At 43.1% G+C, this 20780-nt stretch overlaps 2 protein-coding genes across 11 annotated transcripts in view; one reads left to right on the top strand and one right to left on the bottom strand.

Annotated features, from left to right (window-relative positions):
- RECQL5 (RecQ like helicase 5) overlaps positions 1 to 20780 on the top strand; it is a 39704-nt gene that overhangs the window by 6383 nt on the left and 12541 nt on the right. For all 5 annotated transcript variants that reach the window (XM_030013035.2, XM_030013036.2, XM_030013041.2 and 2 more), the window contains exons 7-8: positions 1803 to 1965; positions 2322 to 2404. In XM_030013035.2, the coding sequence (XP_029868895.1) occupies positions 1803 to 1965; positions 2322 to 2404 (246 nt within the window). The remainder of the gene's footprint in view (positions 1 to 1802; positions 1966 to 2321; positions 2405 to 20780) is intronic.
- Positions 2963 to 20637, bottom strand: SMIM5 (small integral membrane protein 5). 6 transcript variants are annotated; one of them, XM_030013150.2, is made up of 7 exons: positions 20315 to 20637; positions 14084 to 14162; positions 13514 to 13657; positions 11713 to 11866; positions 8824 to 10278; positions 6268 to 6397; positions 2963 to 4957 (listed from the first exon to the last, which is right to left on the bottom strand). In XM_030013150.2, exons 4-5 carry the CDS (start codon positions 11837 to 11839, stop codon positions 10157 to 10159), a joined length of 249 nt encoding a protein of 82 aa, XP_029869010.1. In that variant the 5' UTR covers positions 11840 to 11866; positions 13514 to 13657; positions 14084 to 14162; positions 20315 to 20637; the 3' UTR covers positions 2963 to 4957; positions 6268 to 6397; positions 8824 to 10156. The 6 variants fall into 6 exon arrangements, 4 of the variants coding, with proteins under 4 accessions (XP_029869010.1, XP_029869011.1, XP_040979365.1 ...); XM_030013151.2 differs by lacking the exon at positions 6268 to 6397 and having other exon boundaries at positions 9953 to 10278; positions 20315 to 20636; XM_041123431.1 differs by lacking the exons at positions 6268 to 6397; positions 14084 to 14162 and having other exon boundaries at positions 9953 to 10278; positions 20315 to 20635.

The raw sequence follows: 20780 nt of genomic DNA on the forward strand, positions 1-20780 counted from the left end.
CTTTTTTTAGAGATCTCCTTTTGCAATGCAATGGGGAAAAAATAGCAGTTCACAAATGGCAATAACCATATAAAAAAAATACAGCTCTAGTCCAAGGACAGAAACTTTGCACATGTTTTCAATTGCTGTTCCTCTGGGACTTCTAAAACTGTCACTATAATTGCTCTGAGGTGTTAGAATTCCTGCACAGCAGTATAGCTGTGCTGAGTTAGTATTGTGAGCTGTGATCACTTAGTAGAGGGATAACTCAGGTGCAGCTCACACAACACCCCACACAGACCTGGTCTTTACTCTAAAATCCACATAAAGTAATTGCTCTGAACACTGTGGGAGAGGGGCAGGACATCATTGAGACAATCACATCAGTTCACAACTGTGCCATTCTTCTGTCTGTGTCACTGTGCTGCCAGATAACAGGATCCCATAGCAGTGACAGACTATTTTACTGCTTGATGCATGTTACCCAACAGAGAAATGAGAAGTCTCCTAGGAGAGCAGCATGAATTAATGACCTGCTGAAACCAGTTTGCCCTGTTAGTACAGTAGTCATTAAAAAAGGCAACGAGTAACTGAAATGCATAGGGCTGATTGAGTGTGAAATATAGCTGAAATATGCTTGTAATATAGTTAGTTTCCAAGGAATGGAGTTAAAATGACTCTTTACAGGATGGCTCTTAATAGTTTAAAGGACTTTATACCCAAGCCCAGGCAACAAGGCACTGCTGCTTAGCCTTCACTCTATCTCAGCAGAGTTCTGAGTATTCATGCATATGTTATCAAGTAAGATCAGGTCTGACTAGTTCTGGAGGTGACTCTTCTGTACAAAAGGGAGAACAAAGTTGTCTCTTTTTCTGATGGGATCTGCTCCTTTCTGTTCACTGCTACTTCAGTTTTGTTTGAGATTTATTTATCAATTCCTTCAGTAAACTTCCTGATGGGGATGGAATGTGTAGGGCTCTGATGCTTCCTGCCTGGCCTGTTCCTGGAGTATTTGTGTTTGAAGAAACATGTTTGCTTGCTTTTGTCATTTAATCTTTTGCCACACCCATATGCATCATACCTGCCTCTGGGACATGCTGGTTTTGAGGCAGACTGGTATTTAAAACATTGGCAGCATTACTGTACTGTAAAATCCTCTCAACACAGATATAAGCTGAATTGCTGAATAGTCAAGTACAAGCAGGTTTAAAGCAGTCTTACACTGGTGCATTGAAAACCTTCCTTCAGAGATTACATAAAGTTTAGTAATGAGTCTATAGTCATATTTGCTGGCTAGGAAGGATGCCTTCATCTACAAGTGAGCTTGGTGAGACAGAATTACCCATGCAGACTTTGTTGGCAAAGAAGTGTCTTTTAAAAATTGAGTATTTCAAAATGTGTTCTGTAATGTTCAAATTGTGTTCCACAAAACAAGTAGGACTTCTTTATTTATGCTGTATTTTATGGTAAAATCTCCCAGACTCTGTAAATCAATGTTCTTATTCTCAGTCTTCATAGCTGTACAATTGTATGCACATTTGGGATATTCATGTGCTCATTCTTTTCTGTCCATTTGGACTGGCAACCTGCTCACATGTTGTTCAGGTGCATTTGTTCTCTTAGAGCTCTGCTGCTTTCCTTGTGTCTCATGTTAAGAGGGCTTAAATTTCTGTGTGCAGGATCCCTTGCTCTGCTAAATCCTCTGTCTTTTATGCTTTTGCTGCCCTATTTTTTACTGTTGTTGTCCACAAACAACACAATTATGTATGCAGTGATCTGAAAAACCTGCAGCCTTATGTTTCCCCTTGTCTTATCACATGCAGATTTGTTGCCCATTGGAATATTGCTAAGTCAATGGCTGGATATTACCAGGAGTCTGGCAGAGCTGGAAGAGATGGGAAGCCATCCTGCTGCCGCCTCTATTACTCAAGGAATGACCGGGATCAAGTCAGCTTCCTGATTAAGAAGGAGCTCTCTAACATCCAAGTAAGATTGTAGAATAGTATCCACCTGCCTAGATATGCTGCCTTTGCTCTAATGTGGTTTGCCTGCAGTGACCTCTGAATAGGCAAAGATGAAATGAGTTTTTCTGGGTCTAGAGCTATCTGTAACCCTGTTTCAAGGGATAGCAGAAGGGAGCGAAGCAGGAAGGGAAGAGTTGCCAGACCCAGCTCCAGCTCTATTAGAGGCATGGGTGAGCAGAAGTGTGGAGCAGAGACAGGGTGGTGTCTGTACCTGTTTGCCATATTGATCAGAAGGGTTGGATTTGGTCATCACTATAGTTTCTTTATCTGTTTATATTTAAATTGAAGCCTATAGTTATTGTCTCTCTCTACTTTCAGGAAAAAAAAGGCACCTTAAAAGAATCTGACAAAGCTGTGATGACAGCTTTTGATGCCATTGTGAACTTCTGCGAGGAGCTGGGGTGAGTGGACTTCTTTCAAACACTGTTTAATATTGGGGAAACCATGCCCTGTTCCTTCCGAGGCACTGTTATGTCTAAGATCTTGCATGTCCGGGAAAAAGAAAATACTGAATGAATTGCCTGATATTTTGCTGTCTGGACTGAGGACGGTGTTCCTGAGACATCTCTTACTCCCACCTCTGAGTTAACGGAAATGTTGGTCTTGGAGTCTGACCAAGTGATGTGGTGATGTTAAACTATAACTCCTCTGGCCATGAATTTTACTATGTTCTATCTTTGACGATGGGTTGACTTAGTTGTATTTGCTTTTGTTATGACTCTTTCCTCCTTCACTACATTATCTCTCTTCTAAGGAGACAAACGGACAGCCTAATCATCAGGGGATGGAAGCATTCAGATTTAACATTTCTCTAAATCTCAGGGGCTCCACTCTGCAAAGTACTAGGTATCTGTGATTCTCATTGACTTAGAAGGAGCTGATGGTGCTTAGAATGTTTCAGAAACAGGCCCAAATTATGGATGTGCCCAATCTAAATGCAGACTAGCAACCACAACACACATTGTTCAGGTTTAGTTTATAACTTGTAAGCTGTAACTGTACTAATTGCTATTCTATGCTGGATAAGACATCAAGCTATAATTTTGCCAGTAAGGGAGTAGTATGTGTTCACTAACTGCAAATGGTCAACATATGTCTTGCTTTCAAGTGTGGATTTTGTTTCATTTTTCACACCTGTGTCTAGGGCAATTTCTCCAGTGTGAATGCAACATATGCTTCTTTTCTGATGCCTTGGTGAGCATGTTCTCTCCTTGTGGTCATGTTTGATAAACAAATCCTGTTTTTATAGGGTTGCTCTGGGAAAGCCTTGCTTGTATTGAAGTATGGCACAACATTGAGTCCTGGGGCACCTGGAGGAGCACTTCTTTGCCCAAAGTCAAGGTGATTCTGGGAAGTAGCTAGTAGGAAGCTTCTTGCTATAAGAGTTTGATTCGCTTACTTGGCTAGGCAGATCAGCTCCTTCTGGTGCGTGTTACCAGCTCACAGCAAGAGTGACCAGATGGCTGTTTGTGTCTGGGTTTTGTATAATCTGAGAGGCAGCTGTATCTATCTGGTCACATGCTAACCTCAGGAAACCCTGTCTTAGTATCTACTACTCCTTGATTCCTAAGCTGGTTATCAGTAGAGTTAGTCGTGACAGTCATTTTTTGGAATGGACACTAGTGCCATGAAAACTGCACTGGGATCACTGAACTAACCTTGCACAAGCCAGAAGTAGTCGCAGGACATTCCAGGATGGTGTCCCTGTAAGGGTATAAGTTGGGCTCCATGTAACCATCTTACAGCATCTCCCACTTCATGCATGCTGTAAAGAGCCTGACTGCTATCTGAAATGAGGACCTTCTCTAGAGTTGCACTGCACCAGTGACACAATAACCAAGCAAGGACAGACAGAGAACATTCTCCTTTGCTCAGATGAATAGTAATGGAAATAGGATTTCACTGGGTACATAAAAGAGAGATTTCTGTAAGGGAATATCACTGACCTAATTAGAAATAACGTCTCCCGTACTTTTTCTTTCCTCCCCCAGCTTGGTACATTCTTCCTACTGTATAACATGCCATATGCATCCCAGAGTCACATATTGCAGCACCACTGACTGGCTTCCCTGCTCATAACAGTACAGGAGACTAAGATGCTATGTAAAGGAACACCAAGTTGCATTTCTTTTTTACATTTTGAATTAATACAGTTCTATTTGCTATCCAAACAGTGAAAGCAAGCCTGAAACTCTGACCTTGCAAGGTTCTAAATAAGAACAAATAAAGAGAGACTTGTATATTGGCAAAGCACGTTTTTGCATAGTATATTTAGGCTATTGTTCGAGTAAGACAGGAGAACAATGGTATAAGCTGCTTTTAGAGAGTGGATTTAGACAAAGATTTTGCTGGTCAGAGTTTCCTCTTGCCCATTTGCAAGATGGAAAAAAACCCATGTAACTGCAGCAGTGGAAGACATCTTTATCAGTTTTAGGTGGTGATTGACCATTTGCCACCCTTAACCAGTGGTTTGAAAAGATGAAAATCGGGCAGAGATGAGTTGACTTTGGTATTTGGCTAGTCATGCAGTTCCTGAATACAAATAACCTTACGTATTGAGTTTGCTGTGGACTTGCAGAACAACTTGTTGGCATTGGTGCATTGCTCTTGATGCAGGGAAGTTTCATGGGGAGAAATAACCACCCAGGGAGAGAAGATGAGAAAGCTTTCTATGAACACCACAGTCAGGTTGTAGCTGGGCTGATTCTTGCTTAGCTGCAGGGCTCAAAGTACTGTGTCTCAGCTTCACTGTTTATGCACCACTCTGTTTGTGCCTTGGAGATGAACAGCACCCAAAGATGGCAGCAAATAAGAGGAGAACAACAAAAACAAGACAGAAGGTGCTGATCACCACTAGCCCTCCAAGAGACCAGTCACTTGTTACAATCAGTCTCTTTAGGTCTTCCAGAACTGAGGATGCCTCTTGCACTGATGACATGCTGGCTTCCAGCCTGCTGGAGGTAGACAAGAACAATATCAGATGTTGGTGTATCCTCTCTATGCTCTGAGCCACAGTCCCAAAACCAGTGTAGGCATGCATGTTGTCTGTGCCTGCAGGCATCCCTCTTCCAAAAGAGGGAGTCACCCTTCACAGAAATGGGAGTATAAACCAGAAGAAAGATAGCTTGAGGCCAGTTTCAGAGTCAGATTTACAGAGACGTAAAGAGGAAAGCTTCTGGCTTTACAAGATTTTGGCAGTTGAAATCTATTTTAATCCTAGTTTATCAATATTTTTAATAATATAATACAGTGTCTCTCCCAGCATGTTCAGTATGAACCTTCATCTCTCTCAAGTGTACAGCCTATACATGAAAGACAAGTATTCAGTGGGAAAACTTGCTTAATACCATTGGAAAGATCTCTAAAAGGGAGTTGGGGACTTAAACTCTGAGAACACACTGGAGATTAAATGAACACAGATTTAAAAACAAACAGACAGAAAACCCCAACAACAACAAGCAAAGATCTTCACGTACAACTTGTTGCTCTCATAGGGCTTATAGTAGTCTAGCTATTTAAAAAAGGTCTCCTCTTAACAGAGTTTGCTTTAGTAATGCTTTCTGTTGCTCTGAAATAGATGCGTAAGTTTTCCTCCCATAGAGTACTTAGGTTCAGCAATAATTTAAACTGGGATCTCAGTGGGTTCTACACACTTGCTCTTTCACTGATACTTTGCATAATGATTTGGCTATCAGCTTTCCAAAGAACATCCAGCATCTCTTTGCTAGCATCTTGTGGTTTTACTAAAGCTTCCTTGTTTCTCAAGGGAAAGGATGGATTGTTTCTCACGCTCTCTCAAATATGACTGTGCAGACATTATACAGGAAGAGATCTTTGTTATTTTTGAAAATTTGTTTGACTTGCTGCCCCTTATGTCTATATCCTTAATATTGTAAGGAAGAGGATTAGTCACGTAAAGTGCATTTCATCCTCAGCAAGTCACATTGGACTAGGAGCACAAGCTCACACTTCAGTTTGCTGAAGTTTTTTTTTGATTAGCAGCCAAATATATTCAGTTCATGCTTTGTTTTGTGGAATGATGGCAGATCACCATGCCCAGTCTCTAACCAACAGGTATACAGGACATGAAAGCTGTTCTGGATAGCTTCCTTTGCCTTTAAAAAAGGAGGCAGCCTAGATACTAGTTCTGTCGACCCAAAGGCAGAAACCCTGTGTGGCTGTACACCCTAAAAAGTTCCTGTCTCTTTTGCTAACTGCAGTAAACCTCCTGAAATAGGAGAGCTGTGTGCAATTTTATAAATACCTGAAGCTGTTGTGTTTGTAGTCGATGTTTCTTCTGGTGCCTTCTCTGCACACTCTCCAAGAGAGCTTAGCCTGTGGTGAGGGACCTCCTTACCGCACCTGGAGACTTGTAGAGCTAGCATGGAAGTTGCCTGTTTGTAGGGCAGTAAATGATTAACAGCTGACTTTCCTGCAAAGGTGTGGCTAATCTAATCAAAGGCTTTGAGCCTAGTGAAAAAGACCTAGTTCAGCTGTCACTCAGACATTTCTTCCTCTCTGTGGCTTTGTCTACTCATGTACCTGTTCCAGTGCTTGTAAAGGCCCATTATGTCCTCTGACTGGGGAAGGCTGCAGGTTGTAGCAGAGAGAAGAGGCTTTTCTTTTCTGGATCCTGACTGGATCTGTATTGTAAGCTCCGTTAGGAGGCTGCCATTTCTAAAATGAGACTATGAACAAGACTGCCCTCCTGTCCAAACTTCATTGTGACAGTTTACGTGGATAAACTCATTACAGAGCCTTGCACTACTGTTAGCTGCAATAAAACTGACTCCCTGTTGCTTTCCTAACTGAAGAAGACCAGAGGGATAGTGCTGGAGAGAGGTGGGTGACGAGAAGGAAGAGTGTGTGGTGTGTGAGACTTCGTGTGTGTAAAAGGAAACTTGTTTTCCACAAGCCAAGCAAATCACTTTGAAACCAGAGGGATGATGTTACAGAATAGAAGCTATTCCATTAAGTCGTAAGTAAAACTTGAACCACTTCTGCTGGAGAGGCTGGCCTCACTGTCTATTTTAGGTTCCTCAGGGAAAGAAACTATTTCAACACTTTTATCATCAGGACTGAAGTAACTATTCCCTGGCAGTTCCTTCTAGGCTCACTCAGGCTTTCACAACATGTACAGAAGTTGCTGTGTTTGAAGCAGTCTTGCCTTTGTGCTCTTCTGAATCTCCCTCTGCTTTTTGAAGCACAGAGGATCCATCCTCACTAGTGCTTACGGCGTTCCAGATCCCTTTATATGGGTAATGATTGAAGCCAAAACCACAAAAGCTTGTGTGAGTGGTGAGTGGGGACCTAGAGACTGACATGTTTCTAGTCAACAGAAACTGAAGAGCTGCAATAAGCTGGGGGTTTGCTGGGCATCTTTCAGGCCAACCTGATCTGTTGCATGCAAGAAGGCGGCAGACCCCACCCAGCCCAGGCAAGCAATTGGCATATCTAAATACCAAGTATAGGAATAGTCCAGCTGAGTACAATGGAACAAAGCAGAACATTAGGCCTGTGAGGTCCAGGCAAGTATGTAGAAATCAGTCTAGGGACCCCTTCTCTATGTGATGGCTGCTCCTCTGGTCCAGAAAGCCACCTGAATTCTTTAGAGAATTGTTTAATTTTCTCTCCTTCCCGTTTTTTAACAGTGCTGTGTTCATTCTCTGTTTCTAATTCAGGAACTTACAGTGGCAGAGATAAAACAGGAGCCATTTCTCTTGTCCCCCTGCCTGGTATGTGTCAGTGGTTAAACTTGTAACACCACTGGGAAACATGTATTTGTAGCTTTTCCTGTTGAGATAAGGCCTGCCAGCTTGATCCTAGTGACAGCAACCTGTCAGTTGTTGGTATGTTTCCAGCCTGCTGAGCTTCCTCCTGACTGTTAGCACAGACTGGTTCCATGCTGCCGAAACATTTCTCAATGGGATTCTGTTAATTCCTGTAGTTGGCTGGCACTGTCTAGCACAAGCTGGGAAAGAAACTAAGCTCTGTTCTTTCACAGGTCTTGTGACTTAGATACAGAAATGTCTGTTGAGCCTGGCTCCTTCAAAAGAGGTTCTGAGACTTCCTATGTCACCTTGATTGCCACTTGTTTGTAAGTGAAGTGAGCAAAGATATATCTGACAGAGAGGTTAGTGTGATGCATCTCTGAATGTTGATTAGAGTAAATTGATGCTACGCTTGAGCTTATCCTACCCTAACATACTGATTGGGAGTGAAAGCTTTGGGACAGCATAATAAAGGCCAGCACTTTGTTAGTCGTAGTGTAACTGTGCATGCAGTAGCTCATACTAGTGCGGTCTTCTGTTAGCAGTTGTCAAGTTGGGGCTCAAATATTTACTTTCTAAGGAACACCCTCATCTTCTGCTGGAAAGTTTTCCTTTTATAAATTTAAAAGTAACATTGGTAGTTTGAGGAATTTTTATTTCTTCATTTTTAGACTATTTTCTGTGTCGCTGGCTACAGATATATTCCAATGTACAGCAGTACAAAAATGCAAAGTACCTAAATCTAGTTTCTTTGCAAAAATTAAAGTGCATTAAATACATAAGAAGCTACTCATGTAATGTGCTTTTTACTAATTTGGGTGCAGGCATCAGAGAAAAGAGGTTTCTTTACAAAGTTTTCAATTTTTTGTCCCTTCTGAAGTGTGAAGAATATTTAAAAGCCCACTGTTAATAAGCTTGATGATTCTATTCTCTCTAGTTAGATGTTGTCTGTGGTATATACATGTGTAAGCCCTTCAACTCCTCTACACTTAGCAGTTGGAATACAAGGGCAGAAGATTACTTATCTATATGCATGTAACTTTTTATACCTTCTCATAAAGGTGGTTGGTTTCACATTTGGGGCTGAAGGACCAGTGGCTTACAGAGTTAGCTGCAGTACGATGGTCTTCTGTTTGGCTGTCCCAGTTATGAAAGTCGTGACCTCCGCCATAGCCTTGTACTTACATAAATCCCTTTCTGAAGTTCACCGAAGTGTAAACCAAACATACACAGTGGCTGCAGCATGGAAAAGGGATTTATTTGCACTTGTTAACTTCAGCCATACAACCCATTCTTCGCTCTGCTTTGTCACAATGCCCGCTGTCAGCTGCTGCTTGTATAGCCAGAAGTGACAATTACCGTACTGTATGTCACTCCTCTGAAATGCCTTTGTGTATGCTAATAAACATACCTTAAGCATAATGTTTATGTCCACTAAAATAAACTGCACACAGTGCAGGGAGTCAGGCACACAGGTCCCTCAAGTAAGGATAGGGATTTGTTCATCTCCTGTAACTCCAATGCTCTGTAAGAACCATTCACCTGCAATAAGCAGAAGAGCAGAACCATGGTGGGGGGTGGGGAGGGAGCATGTTCAGCAGCAGAATGATCAAATTAAGCCACAGCATTGGTGAGTTTTTCCCTTTTGCTTTCATCTTTCTGCTTACAAAGGGTATTGCACGTGATCTGATTTTTCTCTTTGGCAATTTCACATCATTGCAACACCAATGAAATAAAGCAGGGAGCATTTGTTACCAGCTGTACTCAGAGCCTCAGCCGGCACATCTGGATCAGAAGGTCCACAATTTGTTGTTTTCAGCAGACATCTCACCTAAACGTGTCTGTTGCAGGTGGCTTTAGAGAGAGCAGGTTTGGGCTTGATCCAAGATGTATTGAGCATATGGACTTCCCAGTGATGTCAGTGGGTTTTGCTAGTGCCCAGCATCATCCTTGTGGATTAGCCACTTGTGAAGAGAGTAGGCACTGCCTAGCATGTGGCAGTGTACGTGTTCTCTGCTTTGGTCTGTGGCTCCATGCTCACAAAGGGAATCCTTGGCTGCCCCAGCTGCAGGGCTGTCATTGGGAAAGCGTGTCTGTTTTCTCAGCAGCATGTGTCCATGCACACCACCCCCACACACACCCCAGAAGAGGGAGACAGTGATGGTAAAGTAGCTTTACCTTTCTGGTCACACCACAGAGCCCAGTAGTGGTTGTCACAGAAAGAAGGAATTCCATGCTGTGATTTCTGGTCCTCTGAGTCATATTAATTAATATTGTTATTGCCATTTTCAGTGAGCTAGTGTAGAAAGTCACTCCCATAGGACTGAATCATGATGTCCATGCATGTCCTCGGTAGTAGGTTGTGTCACCTCTTGTTGCACTTCATGAATGGGCAATTGGGCGGACTTGGATCTTCCTACGTCTGTGGTCAGTACGTCCGTCGCAGCTACAGCAGCTATAGCAGCAGCAACTGCACGCAATGATCATGAGCAGCAGAACAGTAACTGGAAAGAGAAGCAGAGGATATTGCTTCATGACGTAGGAGCAATCACTGCAGCGTAACCCTACGTCTCTTCCAAGTTGTTTGGTGAGCAGCAGCATGAACAAAGCCTAGTTTCTTACTGATTTTTTTTTGCTCTACATCCCCAGCTCCCTCCTCCTAAGTTCCTGCTCCCTTCTATTAGTTATCCATTTAATCTGAACAATTATTACCAGATATTTCATGACTTTAAGAGCTATGTACCAAACCATGTGGGGGTATATCTTTACCTGCCTAATGGGCTGCTGTTTCAGAGATGACATGCAGTAACTAAGTAGAGCTGGGTGCGTAGAAAGGATGGAGATCCAAGTCTCCCCATAGTTGTGTCAGAAGCAATTTGAGAGGATTTGGTTAGTCAAATTGGCAGTTGCATTTCTGAAGAGTGCGTGCAGTGTACCCTTTAATGAGGATAGATGCTCGTGACTGGGTCGGTTTTACTCTTTCTTCTGTATTTAGCTTGAAAAAATAGATACTTCAAATGGAGCAGTTTGTTTCACAAAGCAGTGGGCTAACTTGCTATTATTCTACACTAGACATAATGGTTGGTGTTGGGAGAGATATGTTAGTTTATCTGGCATAGAAAAGGATGACATGTTTTATCCTGTAAAACACGTAAGAGTATGTGAACATGCACGTGTGTGTGCACATGTGTTCATGTGTTCCTTAAAAGTCTGGAGCTGGGCTGCCAGGTTACCGGACCTGTGGGGAACCAGCTGTAGGTATGAAAAAAATAAAGCAGCAGGTGCGTCTTTCTGAATTCCAGCCTAGGGAGGAGTGTCGAGGCTGGATACACACCCTTCCTTTTGGCTGGGAGCAAAGTGTACCTCTTTGAGGGGGAGGGCCTGCCTGCCTTCCTGCTTGTTTTCCCATTGTCTAAACAAACTTCATCCCCTATGATCAAGTAGCTCTTTGTTATTCCTTTCATGCCATCCCCACACAGTGCAGCAGGAGGGATCTTGCCATTACCAGAGGAGAATAAATAGGCTCATCTGAAGCATGCTGGCTTCCACTGAACTAAGCACAGGAATGACACTCAGAGTCTCAGACTTTAAGTGCCTTCTGTGGCAGTAAGATGCCCTAATACCATTTGTTGTAAACTATCTCCTATGCATCAAAACATTGCAGCAGCTCTGGGATGGTTAAAATACTGCTGTTTAAACTAATGCTTAAATATGAGAGCTGTGGGCAAAGCTATACTGTTGCCCACTGTGCTTTGCATGCCTGTAGAGATACACACCAAGTATTAAAAAATTACCTAGAAATTAAACTGAGCCTCAGAGCACAGCCTGGAAAACAACTGCCAACAACACCAACCCACCAACAAAGATTGTGGAGCAAGCTGCCCCTGTAGAAGAGATGAGACATTCTGACACCCCTTTGCCTCCACTGATAAACTCACCAATAAACAGAAGAACCACACAAAAGGACACAATCTCCACCGGGTCAGCCTTGGGCAGTTTCTGGAGCTTAAGGAGAAACTTCTCACCAATGGTTTGCATTTCCTTTAGAAAGCCTTCAGAAGACATTCTGGCTCAACCTCTCCAGGCTGTATGCTGTAGAAGAACCAAATAGAGAATAAACCTTTTCACTGACTAATGCTAGAAGCTGCCAGCCTTCTTATAGAGCTGGTGATCACAAGGAAAACAAGTTTATCTGGTCTCAGTCCTTGTTCCCAGTAGCTAAGGTGGAGGACTGTTAATTGTCTACGTGTTCTGGCACTGTTTTAATTTCAAAATCTGGCTTTGAGGGTGCTTTTGTCAGCTGCACTCTTGAGCAAAGGCAAAACAGTGTTTCTTCTGAAAGGACACTTATTTCAGCAGGCATAGAGTTAGAACTGGACAGTGCCTGCCCTTGGCTTTCACTCAGTGAAAGTCTTTTTTTTTTTTTTTTCCCAGCTGTGCTAACTTGTCCTTCCAGAAAGAAATGCAATTCTAACTTGACTCGAATTCCAAATGCTGAACTCCAGTGGTACATAGTTTTCAGTTGTTTTTTACTCAGTAATGCAAAGTAGACTCCCTTGAAGACTTCTTGCACTTTCAGCTACAGAAAGCCCCTTCAAAAACTAAGGCACTTCAACACCTCACTACAATACCATTCATAATGGTTTTTTTCAACTGTTTTTACTGAATAGTGATATTAAGAGCTAAAGTCTGTGTTCACTGGGGACAGCTGGATGCTTTTCAAGTTCTTACAGATGAATGCAAGTTTTATATGGTAAGCTAAAGGTAGCTTTTTTTCTTTTAAGCCACAGTCTGTTCTAATGGAGCAGTATATGAACTGATCAGTGGATGTCCACCCATCATTGCTGGTGATGAGCAAAGCAAAAGCCCCTGGATCTGTTGGGGAAATACCTCCCTTGTGGAGCTAATCCCTCCTACCCTGCTCAGTAATCTTATACCTTCTTTATTCTCAGAAAGAATGATCACCGGGAACTATTGTTACTGAAAATATTATTAGTTTAGTCAAAGTTAGGTGCCTCAGTTTTGCCACTGATATTTGCTGTTCTTTTGCCCCATGAGCAAGATTTTGGAAGGCATTGCAACAAACAAGCTTGCATGAGAGCTATGGAAGTTCAAATTCTGCTTCAGTCAGTAACTAGAATAGGATATTCTTGAGAAATATCCATAGTTTCACCTAAAATAAGTGTTGGGACAGGTCAACATATAACTTTTATGTCTTTATTATATCAGAATGTACTAGCCTGTGTGTGTTGTAATAGTCAGCACTGTTTTATGGGACTTGAACATTGTGATTTAATATCCTATTCTTGGTGATAACACAAAGCCAAGTGACCAAGACGGTACTTCCAGAATAAGCCAGCTAGTTCATTACTGCACATCTGGTTTGGTTACTCAAACAAATGGATGCTTGGACTTCAGTTTTTCTAAACACACTGAGGACAGAGAGACCTTGGCTGTTTCTTTGCATGCTGGGCTTAAATACTAGAGTGCCAAGTTAAATTACATTTTGTATGTTTATGCAATTCAAAAAGGGTTTTCTTTGTTCTTTTAAATCCAAGCTAAGGAATAAAAATCGGAACCAGCTGGTTTCCTAGGGGTGGGGGTGGATGGAAGATCTACATCTACAGAAAGATCTCAGTGCAACTTAGCAGGGAGGCATAGCTGTGGCCTTTTGACCTGAAAAGGTCACTTTTGAGACTAGGGTTAAATAGAATAGTTCTTTCCAGATGATTGCCATACCCTAAATGAGCTGCTCCAGAAATGGCTGCTTTATCCTTTGCACAGTGCTGTGGGATTCTGTGTCAGCAGGTTTCTAGTTTTGTTTCCATTCCAAGAGATGGCGGTGCAGGCAGAGGTGAAGAGATTTGTGTTTTCTGCTCTTGGCTGTAGAAGAAAAACTTTTTTTTAAACAAGTCTGGCTCTAACATTCTGAAAATGTTTGTTCCCTTTGGAGGTGTTTCTGCCTGCCCAGAAGCTTTCCTAGCAAGGAATCTGCTGTAACCTTTCCTACCATGCTTTGGGCTGCACGAGAAGCAGCAAGTATAAGAGCTAGGCTTCTGAAGTTTGGGTATACAGTGTAAAATTACTGATGAGGATTGTAGAACTCCACGTGGATTAGCAAAGTGCCTAGCCTAAAATGATAAGAGCTTGTCACCTCAGTAACGGACACTCCTCTGCCCCATGGCACCTGATCTGGAGCTAAGTGAAGGAGTTTTTATTCTAAAACTTGCAAGGAATTTTGCTTGTTTATCTTGGTTTGAACTTCTTCACGGACAAAGTTTGATGTCGGTGGTGCAGTCTCTAACCTACCTGTGAGGAAGCAAATGTTTTTCTGCTCGACTGTACTTCCTGCACACTGGTTCCAAGGGCTCTCACTGCTTTGGGATTTCTGCTTGTGGAGCGTAGCAAAAGGGTGAAGAATACATCACTTCTCTTAAAAAAAAAAAAAAAAGTACACGCCCTCTCCCCCCCAACAGCTAGTTATATTCATGGACTTTTGTATCTTCCATTCTACTTACGATATAAAGTCTTTGGTCAGCACTAGTTTTGATTGTGATCTTTTTCCAATTGATTTCAGCAGAACCATGAGCTTACCCTAGAGATCAGCATAAGGGTAAGGCTAGTGCTGTGTGACTTAAACAAGTTCTCTTATGCATCTGCCTCATCTTCCTCAAGTACAACACAACAGTGATGACATTACTTAAAAATTTCAGAGTGGAGCTGTTAAGAATTAATTCCTTTATTATACTGTATTCAAGTAAGCTCCTAGTTACCAACAGTAGTAAAGGCCAGGTGGTGCAGGACATTTGGTCGAAGCAGTAACTGTAAAGATTATTATTAAAATGGGCAAGTCTTGAGAAATTTGAAACTTAAGGTTGTAGGTCTTAACTGACAGTTTACTTTCCAAGACTGGAATCCTGTTCTAGAGCCTAGAACAGCCACCCAAGTTGGTACCTCACAGATTCTGGGGTTTGGAGCAAATATAATTGTCTGCCAGTCTTTTTCTCAATTGGGAATTTCTCCTTGCTCATTGTCCTTCCTCAAAACCGCATCCACTGAGGATGGGAACCTTCCAGAGCAGAGGAGACATAGCTGTTAGGGCAGCAAACCTGATGGAACTCGTCACAGAAGAAATGCTGAATGACCACAGTGCAACATCATCTTCATAACACTTTGTCAGACTCATGTCATGAACTTTTGCTCCGTAGCTGTAGCTAGAGATCATATGAAGTGAAAATAGGGTGAAGAGAGGTAAGATGAGAAACTTGCATAGAAAAGAAAGTGAACACAATGCTGATGTCTTGTGACAGGCAATTTGGAAGTTCCTGCTGGGGTGGGGTGGCAGCCTGAAATTCGTGGTTTCAGCTGTTTCCTCTTATGGCTGTTCTTTAAAAAAATAAGTCATCAGGTGTTCCCAGTGGGACTAGATCATCAATCCTTTCTGCCCTCCTCTATGTTACAAGGCCTGGCAGGGGAGAGAATAAAACAAATCTTCTAATCTGGGTTTATTTGTTTGTGAGAAAAAAAAGGTGGAATCTGCCATTTGCCATGAGTTGTTAGGCTTGACTGAAAAGAGAGAGCATAGTAATAATGCAGGGGGATGCCTGGTATCTGCAGGTGTGCAGCTCAGTTGCAAGGATTAGATGATCCTTTAAAACCAAAGAAACTTCCTATGTTTAGGGCTTCTGTAGATTTAGATTCTCACAAAGTGCTAATACTTGTTTTTAATGCAGATTCATCTTGCTGTGCCCACTGTATAAAGCTGTGAAAATTGCCATAATAGCACTGAAATTATCTTTCTGAACTGTTTTAATGGACTTATGCCATACTGAAGCACTCAAAGAAGTTGGCTGCTCAGCCCTTTTGAGAATAAAACCATTAAAAGGCCTCAATCTAGACATTCAAGAGAAAGGCCTTGGTCAGGGTTTCTTTGTACTGTCAACTGGCTATGTGTGGTAGCTTCCAGGCTTCAAGCAAGAAAAAGAGCTTTCGGATGACCATGTAAGGTGAGGTCCCACATCCCTCATCCCATGTTCCTCTGTCTGCCTTAAGCTAGTCAAGTTGCTGAAGTGTTTTGGAACTGATGTAAATTGATCTAGGTTTTTTTGGTCTGTCTTTGGTTTGGAAAGCTGTATTCTGTGTGTCTACACAGGTGCATCAAAAGTTGAACTGTAGGGAGTGGGTGAGCTTAAATTTACTGCTGAGGAATGAGACACTTGTTTAGTCATAACCCTGGTGGCATTTCAGCAGCCTATTTCAGCGCAAAGAACATGAATTTCAGTTTGTGGTTTAGCCCCAGGACTGGAAGTTAGTAAATGTAGGCAGTCTTCCTGGCCTGCCAGTGATGTTTACTGGTTGTGTGACTTTAGATAAGTCATCCCATCCCTCTGCTGGGTGACTTCATCTCTGCAAAGTAGCAGAACATGTAACCACCATCAGAGGTTTGTTTGCTAATTGTTGTGTGTCCAAGTCTCTAACATGCTCTGAAATCTTTAGATAGAAAGACAGTAAGTCCCTGGTTTTGTTGCAGTCACAAAATGAAATGACCTTTGCTTGCTAACTGCTTGTTACACTTCAGTCACTGAGCCCATTTAGGATGAAAGTAGATGAAAGCATGGCTTCCACTCTTGGTTGCTCCTTACTCAGTCATGCCCTACAGGGTGTGTTTCTCTTGACATGGCCTCCCGATCCATTGGTTTTACTGTGCTCCCTCTGCAAATTTTTGCTTGCATGGGTTTGTTGCTACAGTAATCTAAAAATGGAGACGAAGCTTTGGCGGGGGGAATCTGTTGGTGGTGCCCTGAAGCTGCCAATGCCTCTAGTCCTAATGCAGCAAGTCCCAGTGAAGGTGAGTTGGTTATCCTCCACTGTGCCCATTGCCCATATCAGCAGTGCTCAAGAGACCTTACAAAGTAGGACCTCCTTGATGTGCCCAAGCAAGCAGAATGCCATTGCAACGTTCTCATTGCAATGTTGACTTTTTCGCCAAGACTGTGGCTGTGGAGAAGCAAATACTTTGTGTTGCTTTTACTCCAACAAGTCAAATAAGTTGGTTGAAATTGGACCTGTACAGGGATGGGAAGCCTGTATGGACTGTGGTAGCTTATTTGGTAGGAAATCATAGAAGGCAATCCCAGCTTCATGGAAGGAGAGTGCTGAGCAGCTGAAGGGGAGGGGATGCTTTTTATTCTGGTCCTAAAACTTCAAAATAAACTCTGATTGTGTTTGACCACTTTCTTAAGAACATGAAGGCTTGGCCAGTTCCTAAGCCTGCCAGCTTTGTTCTTGGTTCCTGAAACATGCCTCTGATTTCATACGGATAAGGTCTGCAATGCTTCCTGTCCTAAAACAGTTCTGGGCTGTTAGGTGTTGTTACAGTTTAGATGCATTTTGGCAGAACGTGTAATAATTCCTGTACGATTGTTTATTGTTCTAAGTTTGTAGTGTACTTCTGAGATGAAAAGGGCTATAGAAACATAGTCATATTATCGGTGCATGGTTTTCCCTTATCATTGTTACTGCAATGTTTGCTGCCATGACTGTAGTTGACCAGCCACATGAATCTTAACTATAGTTCACAGACAAGCCCTTTTTTCCTAAAACAGGAGTGAACAGAGCCAGACAGACCTATAATTCATTCCCAAACAGATGAAAATAGTTCCCAGTATCAAGAGAATTCAGTCTTTTAACAGCACACACCCAAACTGGTAAATTGCAGCTCAATGTCATGGGAGAAAAGCTTTGACTTTGTCAGCTGGTCTGGAAAAGAAGGCCATGCATTCTTTCAGATTATAAAGCTGCCCTGACTGGGTAGCCATTTGGCTGGAATACCCTGTCATCTCCACCACCCACTATTTGGAGATTGGTTTTGAGGCAGCACCATAAATGTTCCTTCCCTCCCCTACAACCTAATATTAGATTAATATAAAAAGGCACTGAATTCCCTGCAATAGTAGTTTCAGTAGCCGAGGTACCCGTTGGAGGTACTTACACTGAGGTAAGAGTCTCTACACCTCTACAGAACACCCTGGTTTTCTCCAGTCCATCCCACAAACAAGTCCACAAAACCCTATGAGATAATTCCTCACTACTAGTCCCATTTTTAAGTGGGGAAACCAAAGCACAGAGCCATCCAGTGAAAGGTCAATTTTAAAAATAAACCTCTAGCTCTTCTACAAGAGAACTTTTTTTAGGGTCGCTGATGCTTGAATCTAGCCTGAAAGTCTATTCTAATATTAGAAAAATAACCATTTTGCAGGAAGCTGACAGAGACGTAGCTGTGTGCCTGTGAAAGCCTTGTAAATAGTTATTTCACAAACATACTGGGATCTATCAGTAGTCTGGTGTTTGAGGTAAGGCAGCTGGAGCCCCCTGAGAGTGCTGGGAACACCTCCATCTTCTTTCAGCCACCTCTGTGCCCTGTCCTTGACTGGTCTCAGACCTACAGGTCTCAGAAATTACATGCATTTTTGAGTTTTTTGAAATATGCTGGTCTAATCCTAGTAAAGATGCCACTTGGGTGTAGGAACTCAGAACTGAGGGCTACAACAGCTGCTTCCTCAGAAGAAGCTGTTTCGAACCGTATCAGCTGTGGTTGCGTGGGGTAGTGGTGAGAGCCTGCACGGAGGCGAGGGGAGGGTGCTCCTCTCCTCACCCAGTTCTCTTACAGTCCCTGCTGTCCAGTGCACAGCTTTGCTCACTGGCCCGCTGCAGGCTGTGTGGGTCAGGGGTTTGTGTTACAGAAAGGATCTGCTCTATCAGACTTGGTTTATTTTGTACCTCCACTCCCATAACTGCTTTTGCATTGCAGTTAGGCTAAGAGGCCTGTGCACTATGACAGCTGTAACACAAGCCATGTCCTGCTTCTTTTATCCAGACATGTGTTTCATATTGCTTATTCCCCCCCCCCCCCCCCCGCCGCATATGTACAACATGGCTGTGGCTGGACAAGCCCTCAGCCAAACCCGTTAAGATTTTCTTTTGGCGAGGAAAACTTGGCATGTTTCTCTCCCTCCCTCCCTCCCTTGCCCTTCTCCCCTTGCTCCTCCCTCCTCCCCCCTTTTTTTTTTTCCCCCTAAACTTTGTTTTGCCTGTACTTTATTTGAGAAACTGTCTTAACTGCAACAAACAACCTACAGAGACCCTTCATTAGCAGGGTGGAAACTTCCCTCCATCCCCTTTGAACCTAGGGCTAGACTGGAGGCGTGTGGGTCTTAACTACTACATCTTCTCACACAGGCAGTTCCAATTCAGTGTTTGTACAACACATAGGTCAGAAAGACCTGCCCTCCCCGGAGAGAAGTGGAAATACCTGATCCTTAACATTCCTCTGTACAGGCATGTGTAAGGTCGGGAAGACATCTTTCTGTGAGAATTGGCTTTCTGCCTCCCTCCCTCCCTGTTTGTAAACAGCTGACTGCCCATGTGCCTCCTGGAAGAGGCAAGGGGTCCCAGCTCAGTGCTAGGAGCTGTAAGAGCTTCCAAATGGAGTTATCTGCTTCATATGGCAGAAAACAGGGGCTTACATGGTCAGTCCCCTTGCCAGCCCCCCTTTCTGTACCCAGCAGCAAAACAGATGGGAGCACAGGTTGTGGGACACCTCTCTATGTAAAACCAAAGCTTGGACTCAATGATCTTAAAGGTCTTTTCCAACCTAAATGATTCTATGATTTCATGTATTTGGGGGATCCTTTTCATCTTCCTTTCTCATGCATTCAGACCTGACAGTCTTGTTACTGTAAACCATAGACGATATATGTGTATGTAAGTGTTGTCTCTGAGCAGTGGTTTCTCATGCTGTTTTGGATAGTAAACCAGCATCTGTGCCTGATACACTAGCTGATTTTTTAAAAAATGCTCGTTAGAAGCTGTGTAAAATCTTTCCATTTATTTCTATTGGACACAGATGCTTAACTTGCACAGTATGCTAGTTCCCCAACCAGGGTTTGTTTTCTAAGCTCTCTGCTTCAGGATTTGGGGGATAAAACTTAGCTCCACCTGGGAGGAGCTCTGGAGAAATCCTGTGGCTGGCACCCACTTGGTTTCACATGCGTTTTCCTGTGCTGGCAGCTACTCACTAGTGGCACATACACTACTCTTACAGAGCAGCACACCAGCTCGCTTGTCCACACTAAGTATTAATATATCAAGTCATCACAGTGGAGAATGCCCTGTGCTAGACCTGCTTATCAGCTAATGTCACATTCCTTAACAGCAACAGAAAAATGAGCAGCCAGCCTTTCTAATCAGCGAAGTTGCTTACTCCTGCTCTGACTGTCGAAGCAATGCAAGACTGCAGGCTGGCTCCTTTTGTTAGCAGTACGGCTGCAGCGCAGCTTTCTGCAGCCCTAATAAAAGCTTTTCTCTCGCCACCTTTGCTCCTGAGTGTCCCTTGCAAACAAATTCAGACTAGCAAGCTCTGCTCAATGGCTGATTCTGCAGTTCACCATAGAGAGAGCTACAAAAGCTCCAGCTACTTGCTAACTAGCTGAATGTTAAGGTGCTACGGTTGACCGCACACCAGCAATAGCTCAGCCTTACCCCAGCGGCGCCACGAACTCTTCTTCTCCTCTTGTTTTTCTTTCTGTCTTCTTAAACTTTCACGTCATCTCTCCCCTCATCCTGGCTTGTGTCTCGCTCCTCGCTCGGCTCCTCTCTGCTCTGCTGCTGACAGCCAGCTGTTGTCTCTGCCTTTTTTTTGTTATTGGTTGTCCTGGAGATAGGAAGTTTCGTGTTACATGTGTGCCAGAGAGGGAGGGCGGGCGGCAAGGAGCCACCGCAGCCCGCTGCTGGTGCGAGCTCCCCGGAGTGCCTAAGTGCCAGCACTTGTTGCTCGCTTCCTCCGTGCATCTCCTCCTAGCAAGGTCTTTTCTTTTTTTTCAATTACAGCTTTTTCTGGAGTGAGACTTGAATTGATTCTCTCCTTGCGATGGTTTGGGGGTGTGTTAAAGCAATTAACTTTTCTTTATGCTGCCCAGTTTCTTTCCGACTCCCGCGGGAAGGAGCT

The sequence above is a fragment of the Aquila chrysaetos genome, chromosome 5 (genome assembly GCF_900496995.4).
Source record: "Aquila chrysaetos chrysaetos chromosome 5, bAquChr1.4, whole genome shotgun sequence".
NCBI lineage: Eukaryota > Metazoa > Chordata > Aves > Accipitriformes > Accipitridae > Aquila > Aquila chrysaetos.

What these genes read in the sequence shown, in the direction of transcription:
- SMIM5 (XM_030013150.2), bottom strand. Translation starts at nt 11,839, where the DNA reads ATGTCTTCTGAAGGCTTTCTAAAGGAAATGCAAACCATTGGTGAGAAG. An exon ending in TGTGGTTCTTCTGTTTATTG is followed by an intron (nt 10,279 to 11,712) that starts GTGAGTTTATCA and finishes TTCTCTTTCCAG; the next exon opens with TTACTGTTCTGCTGCTCATG.